This window comes from Drosophila yakuba, chromosome 2R, assembly GCF_016746365.2.
Source record: "Drosophila yakuba strain Tai18E2 chromosome 2R, Prin_Dyak_Tai18E2_2.1, whole genome shotgun sequence".
Taxonomy (NCBI): domain Eukaryota; kingdom Metazoa; phylum Arthropoda; class Insecta; order Diptera; family Drosophilidae; genus Drosophila; species Drosophila yakuba.
Window position 1 is genome coordinate 6,485,472 of NC_052528.2, and position 15,895 is coordinate 6,501,366.

General features: G+C 39.3%; 2 protein-coding genes and 2 long non-coding RNA genes across 5 annotated transcripts in view; 1 reads left to right on the top strand and 3 right to left on the bottom strand.

The window, feature by feature from the left end:
• The window catches only part of LOC6529478, a 71,520-nt gene extending 60,991 nt beyond the window's left edge, over positions 1-10,529 (top strand). Inside the window, exons 3-7 of one of the 2 annotated variants that reach the window (XM_002090444.4) lie at positions 1,343-1,554; positions 4,779-4,914; positions 7,419-7,684; positions 8,031-8,166; positions 8,233-10,529. In XM_002090444.4, coding sequence (XP_002090480.1) covers positions 1,343-1,554; positions 4,779-4,914; positions 7,419-7,684; positions 8,031-8,166; positions 8,233-8,513 — 1,031 coding nt within the window. In that variant the 3' untranslated portion in view covers positions 8,514-10,529. Of the gene's footprint in view, positions 1-1,342; positions 1,555-4,778; positions 4,915-7,418; positions 7,685-8,030 lie in introns of both variants that reach the window. The other variant, XM_015196884.3, reaches the window with a different exon arrangement.
• On the bottom strand, positions 693-1,347 carry LOC120320978. The gene is made up of 2 exons (XR_005560506.1): positions 1,246-1,347; positions 693-1,005 (listed from the first exon to the last, which is right to left on the bottom strand). It is a non-coding gene; the product is annotated as an uncharacterized LOC120320978 (long non-coding RNA).
• LOC120320977 lies at positions 1,553-3,133 on the bottom strand. The gene is made up of 3 exons (XR_005560505.2): positions 2,210-3,133; positions 1,851-2,077; positions 1,553-1,795 (listed from the first exon to the last, which is right to left on the bottom strand). It is a non-coding gene; the product is annotated as an uncharacterized LOC120320977 (long non-coding RNA).
• Positions 10,530-14,857: 4,328 nt separating the features above from the next.
• Positions 14,858-15,813, bottom strand: LOC26536384 (uncharacterized protein CG31750). The gene is given in 4 exon segments (XM_043206962.1): positions 14,858-15,083; positions 15,135-15,178; positions 15,181-15,244; positions 15,276-15,813. Coding segments are annotated over 4 exon segments (714 nt in total). The 5' UTR covers positions 15,726-15,813; the 3' UTR covers positions 14,858-14,927.
• Positions 15,814-15,895: the final 82 nt, after the last annotated feature.

Sequence of the window (15,895 nt, forward strand, 5' to 3'; positions counted from 1 at the left end):
TTTGGCACTTTAATCCTATTTCTTGCACTCTAATTCAATCAGTTTGAATAGCTTATCCATAAATTAATTGAAAATCAGTGCAAAACTTGTTGTCAAAGTGTCTCTCATCATATTTTATCTCGAAAAGTGCTTATATTCTCGACTGGACATGACGTTGCACTCAACTCAAGGCAACTCATCTGAAGCGACAACAATTGCCAGTCCTAGCCATGGATATAGATAAAGATAAGGATATAGATACAGATACAGATGTTGTCATTGAGATTGATATGGACAAGTGAGGGTCTTCGCTTTCCCTTGCCTGTGTGGACAATAATATCCTCTCACATTTTATTACACTTGTAATGTGCAACGATTGGAGAGAAGGGAAGGGAAAACTGTGGGCTGGAAAAGTCTGCCTCGGGTGCTGTAATAATGTCCGACCCGCCAAAGAGAGTGGGTGGGCGTGAGTGTGTACATGTCTCATACATTCCTACACTATGTATCTCTGCCCCACCCACAGTGAGTGAGAGAGTGAATTTGTATCATTGTCAATATTGACAATAAACAAGTTTGCCATAAAATGCTACAAGACCCGAAATAAGTCGTCGGGCGATGTGGAAAAAACCACAGTGAGACCCAGAAGTATTACGCCCCGCCCAACTTTATATGAATGAATGTACCTCAATCATGCCGCCCTAGCAAAACATCAATTCCTGTCAACTCATTGACTTATTAATATGTATAATATAATTTACAGCACATAACCACTCTCGTACAAAGCACTTTAACAAATTGAACGAAAAAAGAGTTTCCGATAAAATGGGTAAAATGTTTTTTATAAATTATATAAAGTATACATTATGCACCAAAGGGTTCGGGGGAAGTCCATCGGTCATTTTGCTGGTCAGCTGACACGGGCTCCAGTGAAAACAAACTTTGGTAATTAATTAAAAATTTCCAGCTACATAAATCAATCAAGCGTCCTTCGTTTGCATCCCACCGTCAATTAAAGTCTTTAAGCACCTGAAAAAACATATTTAAAAGCTTCACTTATACCGATTTGTTCAAAAATCCATTAAGTTTTTCACAGATGTACTCTTGCAGAAGGCATATCATTGAGATACGCTCTCTTAGGGGGCATTTAATTAGGAATATGCGGTATAAAAATCACTGTCAATTGAAATATACAAATAGCATGTCATTAAGTTTTGTTTCCGATAAGCATTCACCAAATTGATATTTTAAACCATATTTAACATATACCTCACTCGTGCCAATATACCCGGAACCTCGTTCCAATACTTGGTTGAACTCCGCCTTAATTCGTTTACTCTTCTTTCTTTCATTCATTTTAACGCAGATTTCCACGTTGCTGGGCTGAGACTGACCGAGGTTCGCATTCCGATGTACGTGATTAAGGGTACCGCGGCGCAGCTGGAGTGCCTGTACGATCTGGATGGCGAGGCCCTCTACTCCGTGAAATGGTACAAGGATGGCAACGAGTTCTACCGCTATGTGCCAAGGGACATGCCGCCTGCCCAAACGTTCCTGCTGCCTGGTGTTAACGTCGATGTGAGTACCGCGTATACGAGTATATCCTATTATTACTGGGGAAGCGAACTAAACAAAGTTTCTGTTTCTTTTGCTATTGATGCTGGTGTTGGTGTTGGTGTCCTACTAAAACTAAACATTACAAACAGCGTTGCATACTTTTGTGGTAGCTGCCGAAAGAACAATGGATTGCAATGCAGTGGGCCAGCTTTTCTCCTTTCTCTCTTTGCAAAAGTTCTGTTTCCTCACATGGACAAAAAGACTAGTATCATATACTCAAAATAATTAATTAACACGGGGTTATTTTTCATATTTACATTTCTTTTTTTGTTTTCAGTACGTATTAATATTCTTGAAAAAACACATTATTCCCCTCTTCTTTACCTTTATTTTCTGTTTTTATTAAAACTTTTTCGAGTGTACACCGCATCTATTTTTTGCGCAATGGTTGGGAAATGTTTGTGCTGTGGCAAAGGTGATTTGGTAAGAGGAAAGTATAGAAGTCCTTGTCTCAGTAGACAATGCGGAGTCTTCAGTGCGAAAACTGTGAGGGAAGAAATAAAGGACAAAATCAGTTCTACACTTAGATTTGGTTTGAATACCAAGGAAGGAAACTGGGCCTCTGCTTGGTCTAGAAATAAAAACAGGAAAAAAAATAATTTATAAATATATTTACAAAACAAGAAATAAACATTTTTAAACTAATTTTGTAATAAGAGTAGACAGCTCTAAAAAAGCAGACTTTTCAAAGTACCGAATAACACGAAACTAAAATGACAGAAATGTTTAGATACTGCCTTAAGCTTAGTTATTTAAGATTATTGTGCATAACACCCGATAGTAGCTTAAAAACTTTTCAATGCCAAAACTTCACCTTTAGTTTTCTGCGTATTATGCTGTACTTTATGCTGTCAAACTCGCACACTAAAAACATATAACATATATCAAAGGTACATGCCATTCTCGAAATATTACAAAGTTTTAGTTTAATATGCCCTGAATATTCTTCGTCCAAGGCATTACGAATTCTACTTCACTGGAACTTTGTGAAACGCTTGAAGCCAAGTTAAGAGCTTTGGAAGCAGATACAGATAGCTTGTCAAACATATGCCAAGTTAGATAAAACATTCGCAGATCGAACTGTTTAATCGACCGCAAAAATAGAATGAGTGTAGGGCACTTCTTCAGGCGTTGCTCCGTTATTTTAGCCACTAAAACTTTGGCACGTAACAATGCACTAGACGTTAACCCACAGAGGCCCCCAAGCCCCCTGGAAAAGCGGAGAAGGGAGTGCTGTGGGGGAAATGGGATGAAGGGGTGCAGGGGTTGGAAAAGCGAGTTTCAGATAAGCACGTGAGCAGACAATCGCAGTCAGTTGATGGTTACATTCGACATGCCACGCTCGCTTTTCCTTGCCATAGGATTTCACATTTTCCCGCATTTTCCTCTAGTTGGCCACCGAAAAAGTGAAATCTGCTTTCCCATGCATGCATCCCTCTAACCCTCAGTTCGACCCTGTCGCTCGTTAAGTGCAATAAATATTTCAAGTTGCGCTTTTGCGTTTGCTGCCGGTAGAGGGCGTGGTCGACGGAGTGTCCATAAAGCGCGTTGCCCTCGCCGCAGAAAATTCCACACTCGGCGATCCACGCTACCCATTACCACTAAACGATTTCCGCTCGCCACTACAGTGGGATTCGAGAAATATTGCGGTAGAAGTGCGGTTGGATACCAAACCACATTTGTTGATGTTTTAGGGGGAACAAAGTAAAGATGTAATGAGTGACATTAATTGGAATTCCAGTGTGACTTATGTATATACTATATAAACTTTATATTATTAAACGCAGTATTCTAATTAACACCCGTTTCAGGACTTTAAGGTTTACACGACTTACTAAATGAGACCCTCGTATTCCCCTATCACCTTTTAATAGGCACATCATTTCAAGCACTCAATTTACCAGCGCACCCCACTGTGCGCTGTTCTTTTCGCCGCTCGGCGGTAAACTTTTTGATGTTGCGGAGGGGAGGAGTACGATGGGACTCAGAGAAGATGCCAGTTAGCGATAACCAATTGAAGCGGGTGTGTGTGCTCCAGCTCCATTTGCTGGATATTGTTTTAGCATAATCGATTTGAGTGACTGCGGCGGGGAGATATATGTACGTGTGCGCAGGGGGTCTTCTGCTGCTGTTTTACCTTGTTTTATTGCAGTTGGCCAATAGTTGGCTGTTACTCCGGCCAAGTTAGGACTTAGACGTGCGGTTTACCTGGGCTCAACTCTCTGGCATATCCGTGTGTTTGTGTGGTAAACTATAAATTAGGTTAAAACAACACGGTGGAGGAGGAGGGTAAGGGCCGGCAAAGAATGCGCAATAAAAGATAACAAAGTGCACTTTTCTGCTTGGCCAGATAACAAAGTGTGGGTGGTGTGGGTGGCTTGTATTCTGGGGTTAAACAACACGCAGCTGATCTTCTTATCCCACACCAAAAGCCTCTTTTACATTTAGACCCGGATTTAATGGCTTTAAGTTCAAGTGAAATATTTGCCTAACCCTTTTTCGGTCTGACATTAAGCGCTGACCCTTCGAGGAGTTCTATATTCTAAGGAGCAGGAGGCGCTTGGACATCTCGGACATTTAAAAGGCATTTACGGAAAAAAACAAGAAGGGCAAGAAAAAAGAAGGCCAGCTTGAAAACAAGCGAAGCTGCGGCAATTTTCAAAAGCAATTACGTTACATTAATGTCCAAAGTGGCTGCAGGAGCCCCTGCCCCTCGGCAAGCCCCCTTCTCCAACGCCTCTGGCTGATGGTATTGAAACTGCCAATGACAACGCCAAGAGCTACATTGAAAAGGGGGTTTGTCCGGGGCAGCTGCAACTTTTTCCCACTTTTCGTTACATTAATTTTAACCAGCCATCTCCTGCGTCCCCATCATTCAACAATTTCTCTCCATTCAACAAAGTCGTTCCTTCTGCCCTATTTCTAGGTACCCTTTATTTTATTTTACTTAGACGATATTTTGTAATATTACTTTACAAATTTGTTTGTGCTAAAAACTTTATAATAAGAGCAACGTATAATCCAAAACATTTGTTTGTCCTAAACAGTATGATAGGTTGTAAATATTTATCAATCCTGCAGATTGCTGTGAAAAGAGCATGCAATATTTTCCAAAAATAAAAATGCCCCGTCTGATATTTTCCCAACTTCTGACCGTTATTTTCTGCTCTCGTTTTTAATTGCAGTTGCACAACTCGAGCGACGCGATTGTTACGCTGCGCAACGTCAATCTGCAGTCGGCGGGCCGCTTCCGGTGCGAAGTTTCTGGCGAGGCACCCTCCTTCCAAACGGTCACCGAGCACGGCGACATGATTGTTGCATGTAAGTAGCATATATATAGTCGCCATTTCCTTTCAGTTCGTTCCTTCCACCCAGCGTAGTGAAGTACATATACATGGCTGGCTGGGGGTCGGGCGAAAACTTATAACTCTAATTAGAAATTGCGGCCATTTGGCGCTGACTGCTGGTGGCCCAGATGCTGTGGCTAAGACTGGGAAACGGGGGTCCTGTCGGTGGGTAGCTGACGCTGACTTTGACTTTTGCTCTTGGAACTTGTTACAGGATGGCAGTATTAACCCTATATGAGCACAATTCTGTTCGAAGCTCATGAACTGCGAGGTGTTTTGAGTTTTTCATGAGTATTATATTAAGTGCTCATAACCTATTGAATTCATTAATGTACATCAAGCAACATTCGACTCCTAGTTGAATAATATATTAACTGAAAAAATTACTCTAAGGCTAATGCAGGAAAAGAAAACTAATTAAAAAGCTTTCAGAAATTAAAAGAAAAATTTTATTTATAAAATTCAACTCAACAAACAGAATGAGATGAGCCATTGCTAAAAACTTTGCGCATTACCCAGCACTCTAGCCACCAGATCTCTGCAAAAAGTTTTCCTTTAGGCAAGGAATCTAATCAGGTAAACACACTCACCCCGTTAATCGTCACCTAACTGTCTTAAGCTTGGCCTTGGCCTCGGTCATTTACTTACCCCCCAAACTAAATTGGTAACTCCAGCTGATTCCAGCAGCCTGGCCCGGCCCAATCAGCTTTATTCAATCGGAATTGTGTTTACTTAGTCAAAAGCATTTGCAGTGCATTTGACAGGCTTCATTTGATTTCATGCTTCTAATGCCAAATAAGCTTACTGAACTTCGTCCGGAGTCCCACTTTCACCCCGGGCAAAACTTGCCAAAGCTTAACGGTTTAACTCAATTTTGGAGTTTGTCTGTCTTTGGCTCCCGTGGCTCTTGTCTTGGCCAAAATTCCTGCAGGGCAATGCCAAAAATTTTCTCGAAACGCCGCCGCACAACTGAAAACGCAAACAAAACGTCAAGTAAAGCCGGAACTTTAAGGTGCGCGTTATTATTCATCGACCCACATTTTGCACAGGAAATAGTTTTCACTGCCTTATTTACCAAGTATTGTTTAAATTGCAACATCTATGTTAAAAGCTAGAGCTTATAAATGGCAATGGCAAATGAATTACACTAATAATCACAAACGGCCGTCTTAACTGATGACTAACATTCATAAATTATAGGTCATAAACCTTCTACCGGTTACTTAGTTCTCAGCAAGCCTATTACACCCTTTCAATAAGTGGTTAATAAAACAATGTGCAAGCTTGCTTACTTTTCTAAAAAATTAAACGTTAACTTTAAATTGGCTTCCATTCTGCGCAACCTTTTGATTTTGAGTGTACAAGTTTCTGCCAGTGTAATACACCCACTCACCACCACACGCTTTGAGCGCTTTGAACTGGCGTTGACATTTCGTTTGTTCAATTATAAAACTTTAGCGTGGGCGTGTCGACACACCCCCTCATCCTCCCACTCACCCTCGCACCGCCCTTTTTTTGCAATGGCATTCTCCCTTTTATTGTTTAACGTGGACTCTGTCTTTGTTCTAAACGGGGGCTTTTGTTGTGCTTTTGTTTCTGGCTTTCGGATGTTTTGTTGCTGGTTCTGCTCATACTGCGGTCCCATCCCGGCTGGCTCTGTTTGGCTTTCAATCAAAGTTTTTAAAAGCTTCGGCAGCAGAACGGGCTGGGCATATGCCACGGCTCACAACTCTCCGCCCACCATCCTCACCCACATCATGGCATTTAGGAACTCGCCCACAGATGCCTTTTTCGGGTCCCCCTTGGCAAACAACAACAAGTCGAAACCATTTCCGTTTCCGTTTTGCAGAGCCCGGAGATCCATAGAGATTCCCAGGGATCTTTTTGGGGCCATTTAAACTGCTCGGTCAGGCTTTGATTTGTTTTGGAGGCGGTATGGTTTCTAAAAATAGCAGGAAACTTTTCTCTCTCCGTAATTAATAATATTTAAGAAAATTACATAAAAATTATTAAATCATTTCTTAACGTTTATTGAATTTGAATCATATGTTTTATAAATATTCACTATTTATTTATTCAGTGAACTACAAATTAAATTTGAATATTAAATATTCTAGTATTAAATATCCTAGTTTGCCATTATTATTTTGTTTCAGAGTGTTGACACTTTGGCTAGACAGTTTTTATTGGTTTCCTTGATTTTTGTTTTTCCGTTTGCAATTTTATCCAAAGTCCGTCAGTGCATCAACGGCTGGAACTTTTATTGAATTTCCGGCTGCGCTCCGTTGAGTTTGCTTTCCCTTTAGAGCGGTCCTTGCTCCCTTGTTGTTCCTGTGGTGGCTTAGGTTTATTGCAAAATTCAGTTACAATCTCTCGCTAGCCACAGTCACCGCCAAAGGTCTGCGTCCGTAAATGAAATTTCCGTTTTGTTGGCATCCTTAAAATTATGTTTTTCGCATATTTTCATCTGATTTTTAGATCTTCCGGACGACGGATCACCGAAAATCAGTGGTGGACGGCCGCGGTACCAGATCGGAGACTACGTTCGGGTCAATTGCACCGCAGGACGATCCAAGCCCGCCGTGAAGCTATCCTGGCAAGTGAATGGAGAACCAGTTGAGCTGCAGAAACTCCGCAAATACGACACAATTGTATCGGGACGAGATGGTCTGGAAACCTCTGTGCTGGGCCTTCAATTCCGGGTGGAGCAGAAACATTTTCGCAAAGGCAACATGAAACTAAAGGTGAGTTGTACAACTGAACTAAACTCAACTGTCGGACTCTTATGGCTCAAAACAATCCCAAAAACAATGTAGAAGCTTTGGGTAGTGTTTGTACTCTTCCAAATAGCGATGTTATATTTTCGACGTTCATCGTATTATTATTTATTTTAGTTTTACAAAAATGTATACTCTTATTTTCAGTGAATCCCTAAACTTAAGTTTTCAAAAAGGTTTTATATAAGTTCAGTTTCAATCTGAAGCTAAAACAAAAAGATTGTTACATTGTTTTTGACTGTTTTGGAGTTGCGCAAGTCCGATGGTAGTTCGTCTCCCAGATAGCTAACCACAAATCTGTTGGATCTTGCAGTGCATAGCCGAATTGTCGACCGTGTACTGGAGGTGCAACGAGGAGTCCGTCGAGGGCGACCGGCCGCAGAAGGCGCCCGTGCTCGAGTCCCGGGAAACGGTCTACGCCAGCAACTCGCGCGCCGATCCCGTGCAAGGTACGTCTTACCGGGAATTATTTGTGACCAAAATCTTATCGCTCTTGTTCGTCCAATCAAATGCAGCCAGTTCCACGGCTCCACCGTCCTCCACACCAAGCACGCCCCTCGTACTCCTTCCGGTGGCGCTGGCGGTGCTGGTGATGGCAACACTGGCGCAGGGAATCGCGAGAGATATAGATACAGATAAAATATCCACGGATCGGACAGCGCCTGGAGGGATTGGGATAACGAAAGAAGCTCAGCAGGCGAGAGAGTTGCTGGCTGGCCGCGAGGAGAAAATTCACAGGACGAGTTACGGAAAATCCGCAACACAGCTGGAGAAAATGGCATTGGCTGCACGGTAGCTGCATTAAGCCACTAATCGGCTATTTCCCTCCACAACACACACTTTTCACCGATTTTTCCGTCTTCGCTTTGCATAGAAAATAAAGAAACTCATTGAGAATCAAAAACAGGAAATAACAAAAAAAAAAATCAAAGAAATCAAGCAAAACGAAAGAAACGCAGCTAATTTTTTTATGCCGTTAACAAAAGCTTTTATGAATTTAATTTGAAACATACCCTATCTAGAGAATAAATTACATTTACTTGTCTGAGAATGAGAAAAATTGTATGTGAAAAAGCGTGCTAATGGATTAACTCTCTAAGGAAATGTTAAAATCTCTGTCGAAAGGTGTCGAAAAAAGCAACTGTAAATAGTTAATGTTTAATATATATATTTATGTAACTGTATTGTATGTTATTTTGGTTAGACTCATTCATACACAAAACAGAATTTAAATATCACGAATAGAACAGAGGAAAAGTGAATGGAATATCCTTCAACAAAAGTTGGTCAAGGCAAAATACGAGTTTAACACAACAAAAAAAAAATGAGTAATTATAAAAAAATATTTAAGAATAAGTATTGGTAAGATTGTTTTAGCTAAGAGGAGACGAAGGAAAATTTTAAGCAAAACAAATGGTTAATATTTTGAGAAATATACAGTGCGTAATGAAAGTATGTGAACTTCATTAGACATGACTCAATATTACGGTCGAAAAATAAATTGCTAATATAAACTTACAAATTATGTGCGAATTAAATTCAACTTTTTATATCTGTCCACATTTTAAGCGTATAATAATATTAATTTCAACTCGCTATACTTTCTTTAAGTACTGTATAACTGTCACTCGAATTCAACCAAAACAACTAAAATGTCTTCTTTGATTAGATGATTTGTCTATAAAACTTTGTTGTTCGTTGAGCATGCAATTAACAATGTAAAATTGTAATTAGATAAACGTAAATAATGCTACCGATAAGAAATCACATTAAACAAACCAAAAAGCACTTAATTTTAAATTAAACAAAAAAACAAATTGAGCAACAGAGAGAAAAACTAATCAAAGTTAGGAATTACAATTTGGTGACTGTTGGAAAAGTCTTAAAACTAACAAAAACATATCGTACATTTATATGAATTGCCAAAGTCTTAATGGGTATTAACTAAAACGCGTGCGTGCTTCTGTGTGTGTTTGATACTCTTTGAAAAAAAAAACTAATAACATTCCGGGTTCGACTTGGCCATCATCAAAAGGAAATGTAAACCGTTTAGTTAGCCAAATGTTAAAAACAATAGCAAGAGTCAAAGGAGCATGAGTAATGAACACAAATTTAAACAATAGCAAAATGATTGTGATGAAGCCTTAAAAACATAGTTGAACTCAATTCACATGTGAAATTAAGTGAAATGAAACGAAATCAAATGAAATGAAATGTATTGGATTTTATTGTGTAAATATAAAGGCGATTTGTCCATGGATTCCATAGTTTTTGACCTTTGATGTCCTTCTGTGTGTAAATATAATTATGAGCTAACTAAATTAGAGTTAAGACGTCACCAGCAGCAAAACAAAATCATGGAACGAAACAAAACAAAAGCCAGAGCCAATTTTAATTATAAGCGAAAACCTAGAGAAAAAAATTTATAAATTACACATTTAAATAACGATGAGCGAACATTCAAATGGTAATTGAGTACAATTGTGGGGGCCTGAATTGGTGAATGTGTGTGCGAATGGGAATTAAAATATAGATATAGTATGTATTAAACACATATATACAAAATCTGCATTGTTGTCAACTGTAACTGATTTTTAAATCTTATTTAATATCGATGCCATTAATAGCAATTAACAAGAAAACTACTAAGCATAAAAAAGATGAAAACAATGCAAAAGTACTAAAAAAAACTATAAATTGCATTAACGTTGATTCGAAAAATAAAAAAATAAATGTGTGGTAATTGTAAGTGTAAATTATTTGTGTATTTAAATAACAACTTTTAGATGTATTAAAGGCAAGAAAATAAAAGCAAAATGCATTCAACTCTATACGTTAAACTCTATGTGAAACCGTAAACAATTCAAACCTTAAAGCTGCCATGTAAGCAAATAGGAATTATTTACAACTCAACTCAAATCAAATGCCATAAAGTAACTTCAACTGAATTTAAATGCCAGACAAAGGGCAGACGTCTCTGTAAATATCTTTAAGCCTCATTCAACTTGCGATAATTACTCGCAGGCGATCAAAAACTGAACGAAGCATTTTGAAGCAAACGAGTGGAAATTCATTAATAAAACATATTTGTTTCAAAATCACACACAATATGCGTTTTCAATGCCCTTTTATTGTCTATAATTTAAGAATGGATACTACTTTAGTATTTCCATTTCGCTCGGAATTTGTTCTTTGTATATATGTATGTATGTCCTTCACATTAAGCCAGCTTCAATTATTTCGCACACCCAGGGCCAGTTACCCTGTCCAATTGCAGAAAGCTGCTTTCAGTACTCCTTTTATTTTGGTAAAATGCAACACAAAGAAAATTGGGTAATTTTAAGAAAATATTTCAAATACGTGAAAATGTTCTCGCTGGACGTGACAACCACCTCCAACGACAAATAAAAAAGTAATTGAGACCGAGGAAGGGAACCGGGAACAAAACATTTAGCAGTAAAAAAGAGCAGTTACCAAAATAAAAGAATGCCTAAAATAGACAGGCACAGGAATGCGAAGTAGAGATATGTACACATATTTGTGCATAACTTAAACCAAGGTGTTCATTTGAGGAGAGTGAAAAGACACACCAAATTTATTCGACAAGGTAAAAAAGGTAAAAATGACAATACATTCAATCGAATTAAAGCTAAAATAAAATATTTTTTAAACATCTTTCCATTAAGGCATTTTTATGACATATTGTTTAATTTGGATACTTCTTTTATTTATTTTTTTCCTATAAAACACTATCATTAAAATTATAAAAAAACATTAATATCATTCCAAAAAGGAAAGAAAGATCTTTTCTTAAATTTAGGTAGTCTGGAATTCAAGCCACATTCTCATAAAAAGTCATCAACACAAACTTCTAAGAAAAAACACAACACGAACGAAGCAGCACAATAAATAGAAAATATCTGCGGACTTATCCGTAAGTCGCACCTTAGCTTTTCTCGCCGGACTTCACTAATAAGCTGCCAACGAAATAAGAACATTTGATAAATACCGAGGACAAAGCCAAACAAATTATAAGTGTTGGGGATGTACGATGCAGGATAAAGGGACTGAGCAGATTTATTAGCCAGCCGACAAATGGCCGCAAATGTGCCACCTGGTATACTTGCCATCAAATGTCACATAAATCAGATTTGTCATCTAATGAAAACAGCGTAAAGACTTTCCGGGAAATGCTAATACACCCAAGCTTATTCGCCATTTTGGTAGCCATTATTCCAGCTCCACTTAATCTGTAGTTCTTGATGTCATCGCCAGGTATCCGAAAGATACTTTTAGCATATTAAGGCCAATTGTCTGGGGCTTAAAAGTTTCATGTTTGATTTCGCACAGATAAGAAGGCATCAATTTGCGGCACAGGTAAACTTTTCGATTGCCTCCTCTCACCTGTCGCCCCACACACACAATGATAAGTTAAGCTGCTCATTAAAATGGGGGCGCAGAGTTACTCAAGTGGGCGAGGAAAGCTGTTAAAAACTGATGCCGATATGCCCCAAAGCGTAATTGGGCTCGTTCAATTGGAAGGAATATGCCATTGGGGGTGGGATGTCTCTCAACATTTGGCTGGGCAAGGAATTTGGTAGACGGGGTTTTGCACTTTGAGAAGATTTACGTGGTAATCAATTTGAAAAAAGCTAATGAAAATAAAGATACAAATTTCAATTGTTTTTGTTGACCTCTCCCAAATCCACCCAATGCAATCAGTGCAAAAATTCCTAAATCATCTTCTATCCATACCCTAGATCTCCAAATGGTTCATCCATTACCCTATCGACTTGAATTGTCAGTGGCAGACAGACAGAATGATTGCACCTTGAATCGTTTTCCATGCAGCTCAAGGAAAATGGTGAAGAATGGGCAAAAATGGGGGCCACAATCATCACACAATGTCATGTCGCCGGCTGCCATTATTTGTTGCCATTCGGAGTTGTCGTCTTGTAGTGTTGTTAGCATTTGCAGCTTTGAAATGATTTGCAATAAAAGTGTCTGCCACTGTCCACTGTCCATTGGCCACGCCCCATTGCCAGATTACGTGCCACTTCAACAGCTGTCCATTGGTGTCGCTGGTGTTGCTGTCCCTGGTTTTGTTGTCCTTGGTATTTGCGTTGCTCGTGCAGCTTATCTGGGCTCTCTAGCATGGGCTGGCATTGTCATTGTCCGTGCCACTGTTGCGTAATTGTCTTTTGTTTACTCTGCTCTCATCTCCTGCGTCGCCCCACACGCCTCGCCTCTTGGCCTTTACGCAAATTTCAGGTGCGCCAGGAGGCAGTGAAGTATGGGCGGGAACTTTAAAAGTTAACACTTGTCAAAATGATTTTTGCATATGCTCTTTAGTAGCTCACCCTTTGCCTTTTAGTAGCTCACAGTTAGTATCGAAAAACTTCCACAAGAGAGATCCGCTCCTGAAATAGAAAAAACACAAAAAAACATAGACGGAACGGCATTGGATACAATCATCTTTCCTGCATTGCCATAAAAACGCGTGGCAACGAACAAATTACTCATAAAAATAAATAAAAAATTGCTGCCTTCCCGTCAGTTGCTGTTTTGGCCAGTCGTTGTGCTGCCTGCAATTTCTGGCACATCATTCGGGATTGCCGGGCCGTAAATTATATAGAATCTGGCCGGAACTTCTACACTTTTGGCATACAGGCAGCAGTAGACCTTAGATTTTCCCCGGCCCGTGCCATTAAAAGCCGTTTTGTCCGGGAAAATGGAAATGATTTCGTGTCATTGCAGTTACGTGTTGGTGAAAATTCCTATAAATTCAGGAAACAGCAGAAAAGTATTGATATTTCTGCATGGCATTACGTCTTTAATATGGGCAACATTTTTTTAAATTTCAAGAAACCGTTTTTATAAGGTATCAACAACAGTTTGAATTTGTAATCAGCGAGTACCAACAACCTGAGCTTGCGATTACTGGTTACAACGTCTTTGACAGCTTTTTTCTAACTTTCAAATCTTTCAGCATCTGTACCCCAAAAATAGGCCGCTCATAAAATCAGTTCTTCCAATTTACATTTTATCGACTTGGCACTTCCTTGGCTCATTATGTTGGCCAATTTTATTGGCTTCCAAAGATTTGCAGCTCGGACCCAACTCTCAGAATCGAATCTTAAAACAGAAGCCCGCACATGCGCTGATTTAATCAGGAAATACATTTCGTTACCTGGAATTTTTATGGCCAACCGGAGGAGAGGTGGGGCAATGTGTTTTGGCAATTTTCATATATCTAAACAAAGGAAAAGGTTCCCGTCTCTGCTTATCTAACCGCAAATGGTTGATGCCATCCTAAGACTCTGCCGATATTTGATTTTTTACGACCTCAACCCACACTGAATCCTTTCTTTGCGATTTACTCTCGCTTAAAATAACAATTTCAAATTGGTTTTACTGCCTCGAGGTTGGATTTTCTCCTCTCGCCTTGTGTTTATGTCGCCTCGCATTTTGATCGCTTTGCATAAGCGCCTTTCAGCAATTTGCTTTGCCTCTGACCATTTGCTATATGCGGCTTAAAGGGGCGTGCCCCGCCCACCCCTTTAACCTCACTCAAAAGTCAAGTGCATTAGATCCGGAAAAGCTGCACTCGCAGGGTTGAAAACAGGAGACTCTATTTTCTGAGGGTTGAGGGCTGGAAATGCTAACTTTTATGCACCAGACAATAATTGAAAATGCTCTCCCTGCTGGTCGAGTTTGCTGGCAAAACTTTGTGTGCTGGCATTAAATTTATGTTAATTGAAATTTATGTGCTCTGGCCACAGCTCAAGCTCAAACAAATAAAAATAAAAAAAAGAATCAGGGCAATGGAAAATGGCTAACTTTTCCTGACATTGGCAGCAAGCCTGGTTAGTTCGCGTCGCATCGAAAGGCCAAAATATAAATTAAACTAGCCATTCTCTCCGTTTTAACAATACATTATTTGATTGTCATTCGTAGTGAAATATAAATCACATTCAAATTAAATTACTCTATTTTAGCCAAAGGCAATTTGTGGCAAGTATAATTGTGTGCTGTAACAATTTAATTTGACATTTTTACTTATGTATGTGTCTGTCTGTGTATGGAATAGAATGTTTCCAAATTCATACAATTTATAAAACTTATTAAAATAATTTGCTATTTTGCTTCATCAGTTATTTATAAGCAAACATTTACATGTCTCTGTAGTATTTTTCAGTCGACAAGGAAATCATCGCCATTTGCCATTATACTGAACGCAACTAATGGAATTTAGCACTGTACAGAAGAAGAAATCCAGGACGAAAGGACATCCACACACATGATTAACACTCATAATCTGATTTTAAATGGGTTGTGCCCTGAGCTGGAGATCGAAACAGGTTTGCTGCAATAGAGGGCTGTAGATTATCTGAAAGATTCTTCATTGCACACTTACCAGATTTTTTAGCTCACTGGTAAAGCTGAAATCCAGCTGTTTAGTTTTTGATTTCTAAGGTCGATTATCAGAAGCTGCAAGTTAAGTAAGCCCTGCATTTGGACCAATCGGTCATTGAATGATGATGATCGGTCATTTCAAATGAGCGTCTACCCGAATTACGTCATTCACGCGATTCACAAAGGAGCGATTCCAGGATAGGCTATTCAGCCAGTAATAAAGACGGCCGGTGTTCAAAAGCGATATTTGCACTGCAATTGTCTCTATGAGGGTTTCTTGTCTTTTTAAAAACATCAAAGTAAACGCCACAAATAAATATGCTTTGAAAGAATTATCATGGACCAGTGCAGATATCTTACCGAGCAGAGCAACCCGCTTTGTCCAAATATTCCTAGGGTGTATGATCATTTTCCCTGATCTCGGATCGAACTTTATTTGACCAACCACCCAGCCGCGATAAATGATATATGAAGTCCAGCAAATAGAGGAAACTGACCATCGTAAAAGTCGCGATAGACCGATATTACGGGAATTTCTCAAAGGGATCCCGTGACCCTTCTCTGGCATTATGTAACCACTGAATGAGTCCATGTTCCCGGTTCATTCATAATCGCTTTCATGTGGGCTGGAATGGAGTGAGAACTGGAAGTTATGACCGTGTAATTACCCAAACCCCAATAAAATCGCTTTTCTTATTTCACCAATCAACTAACCACCACTAGTTGAAACATAATCATTTCCATCAGTCATCAACGAAGTTT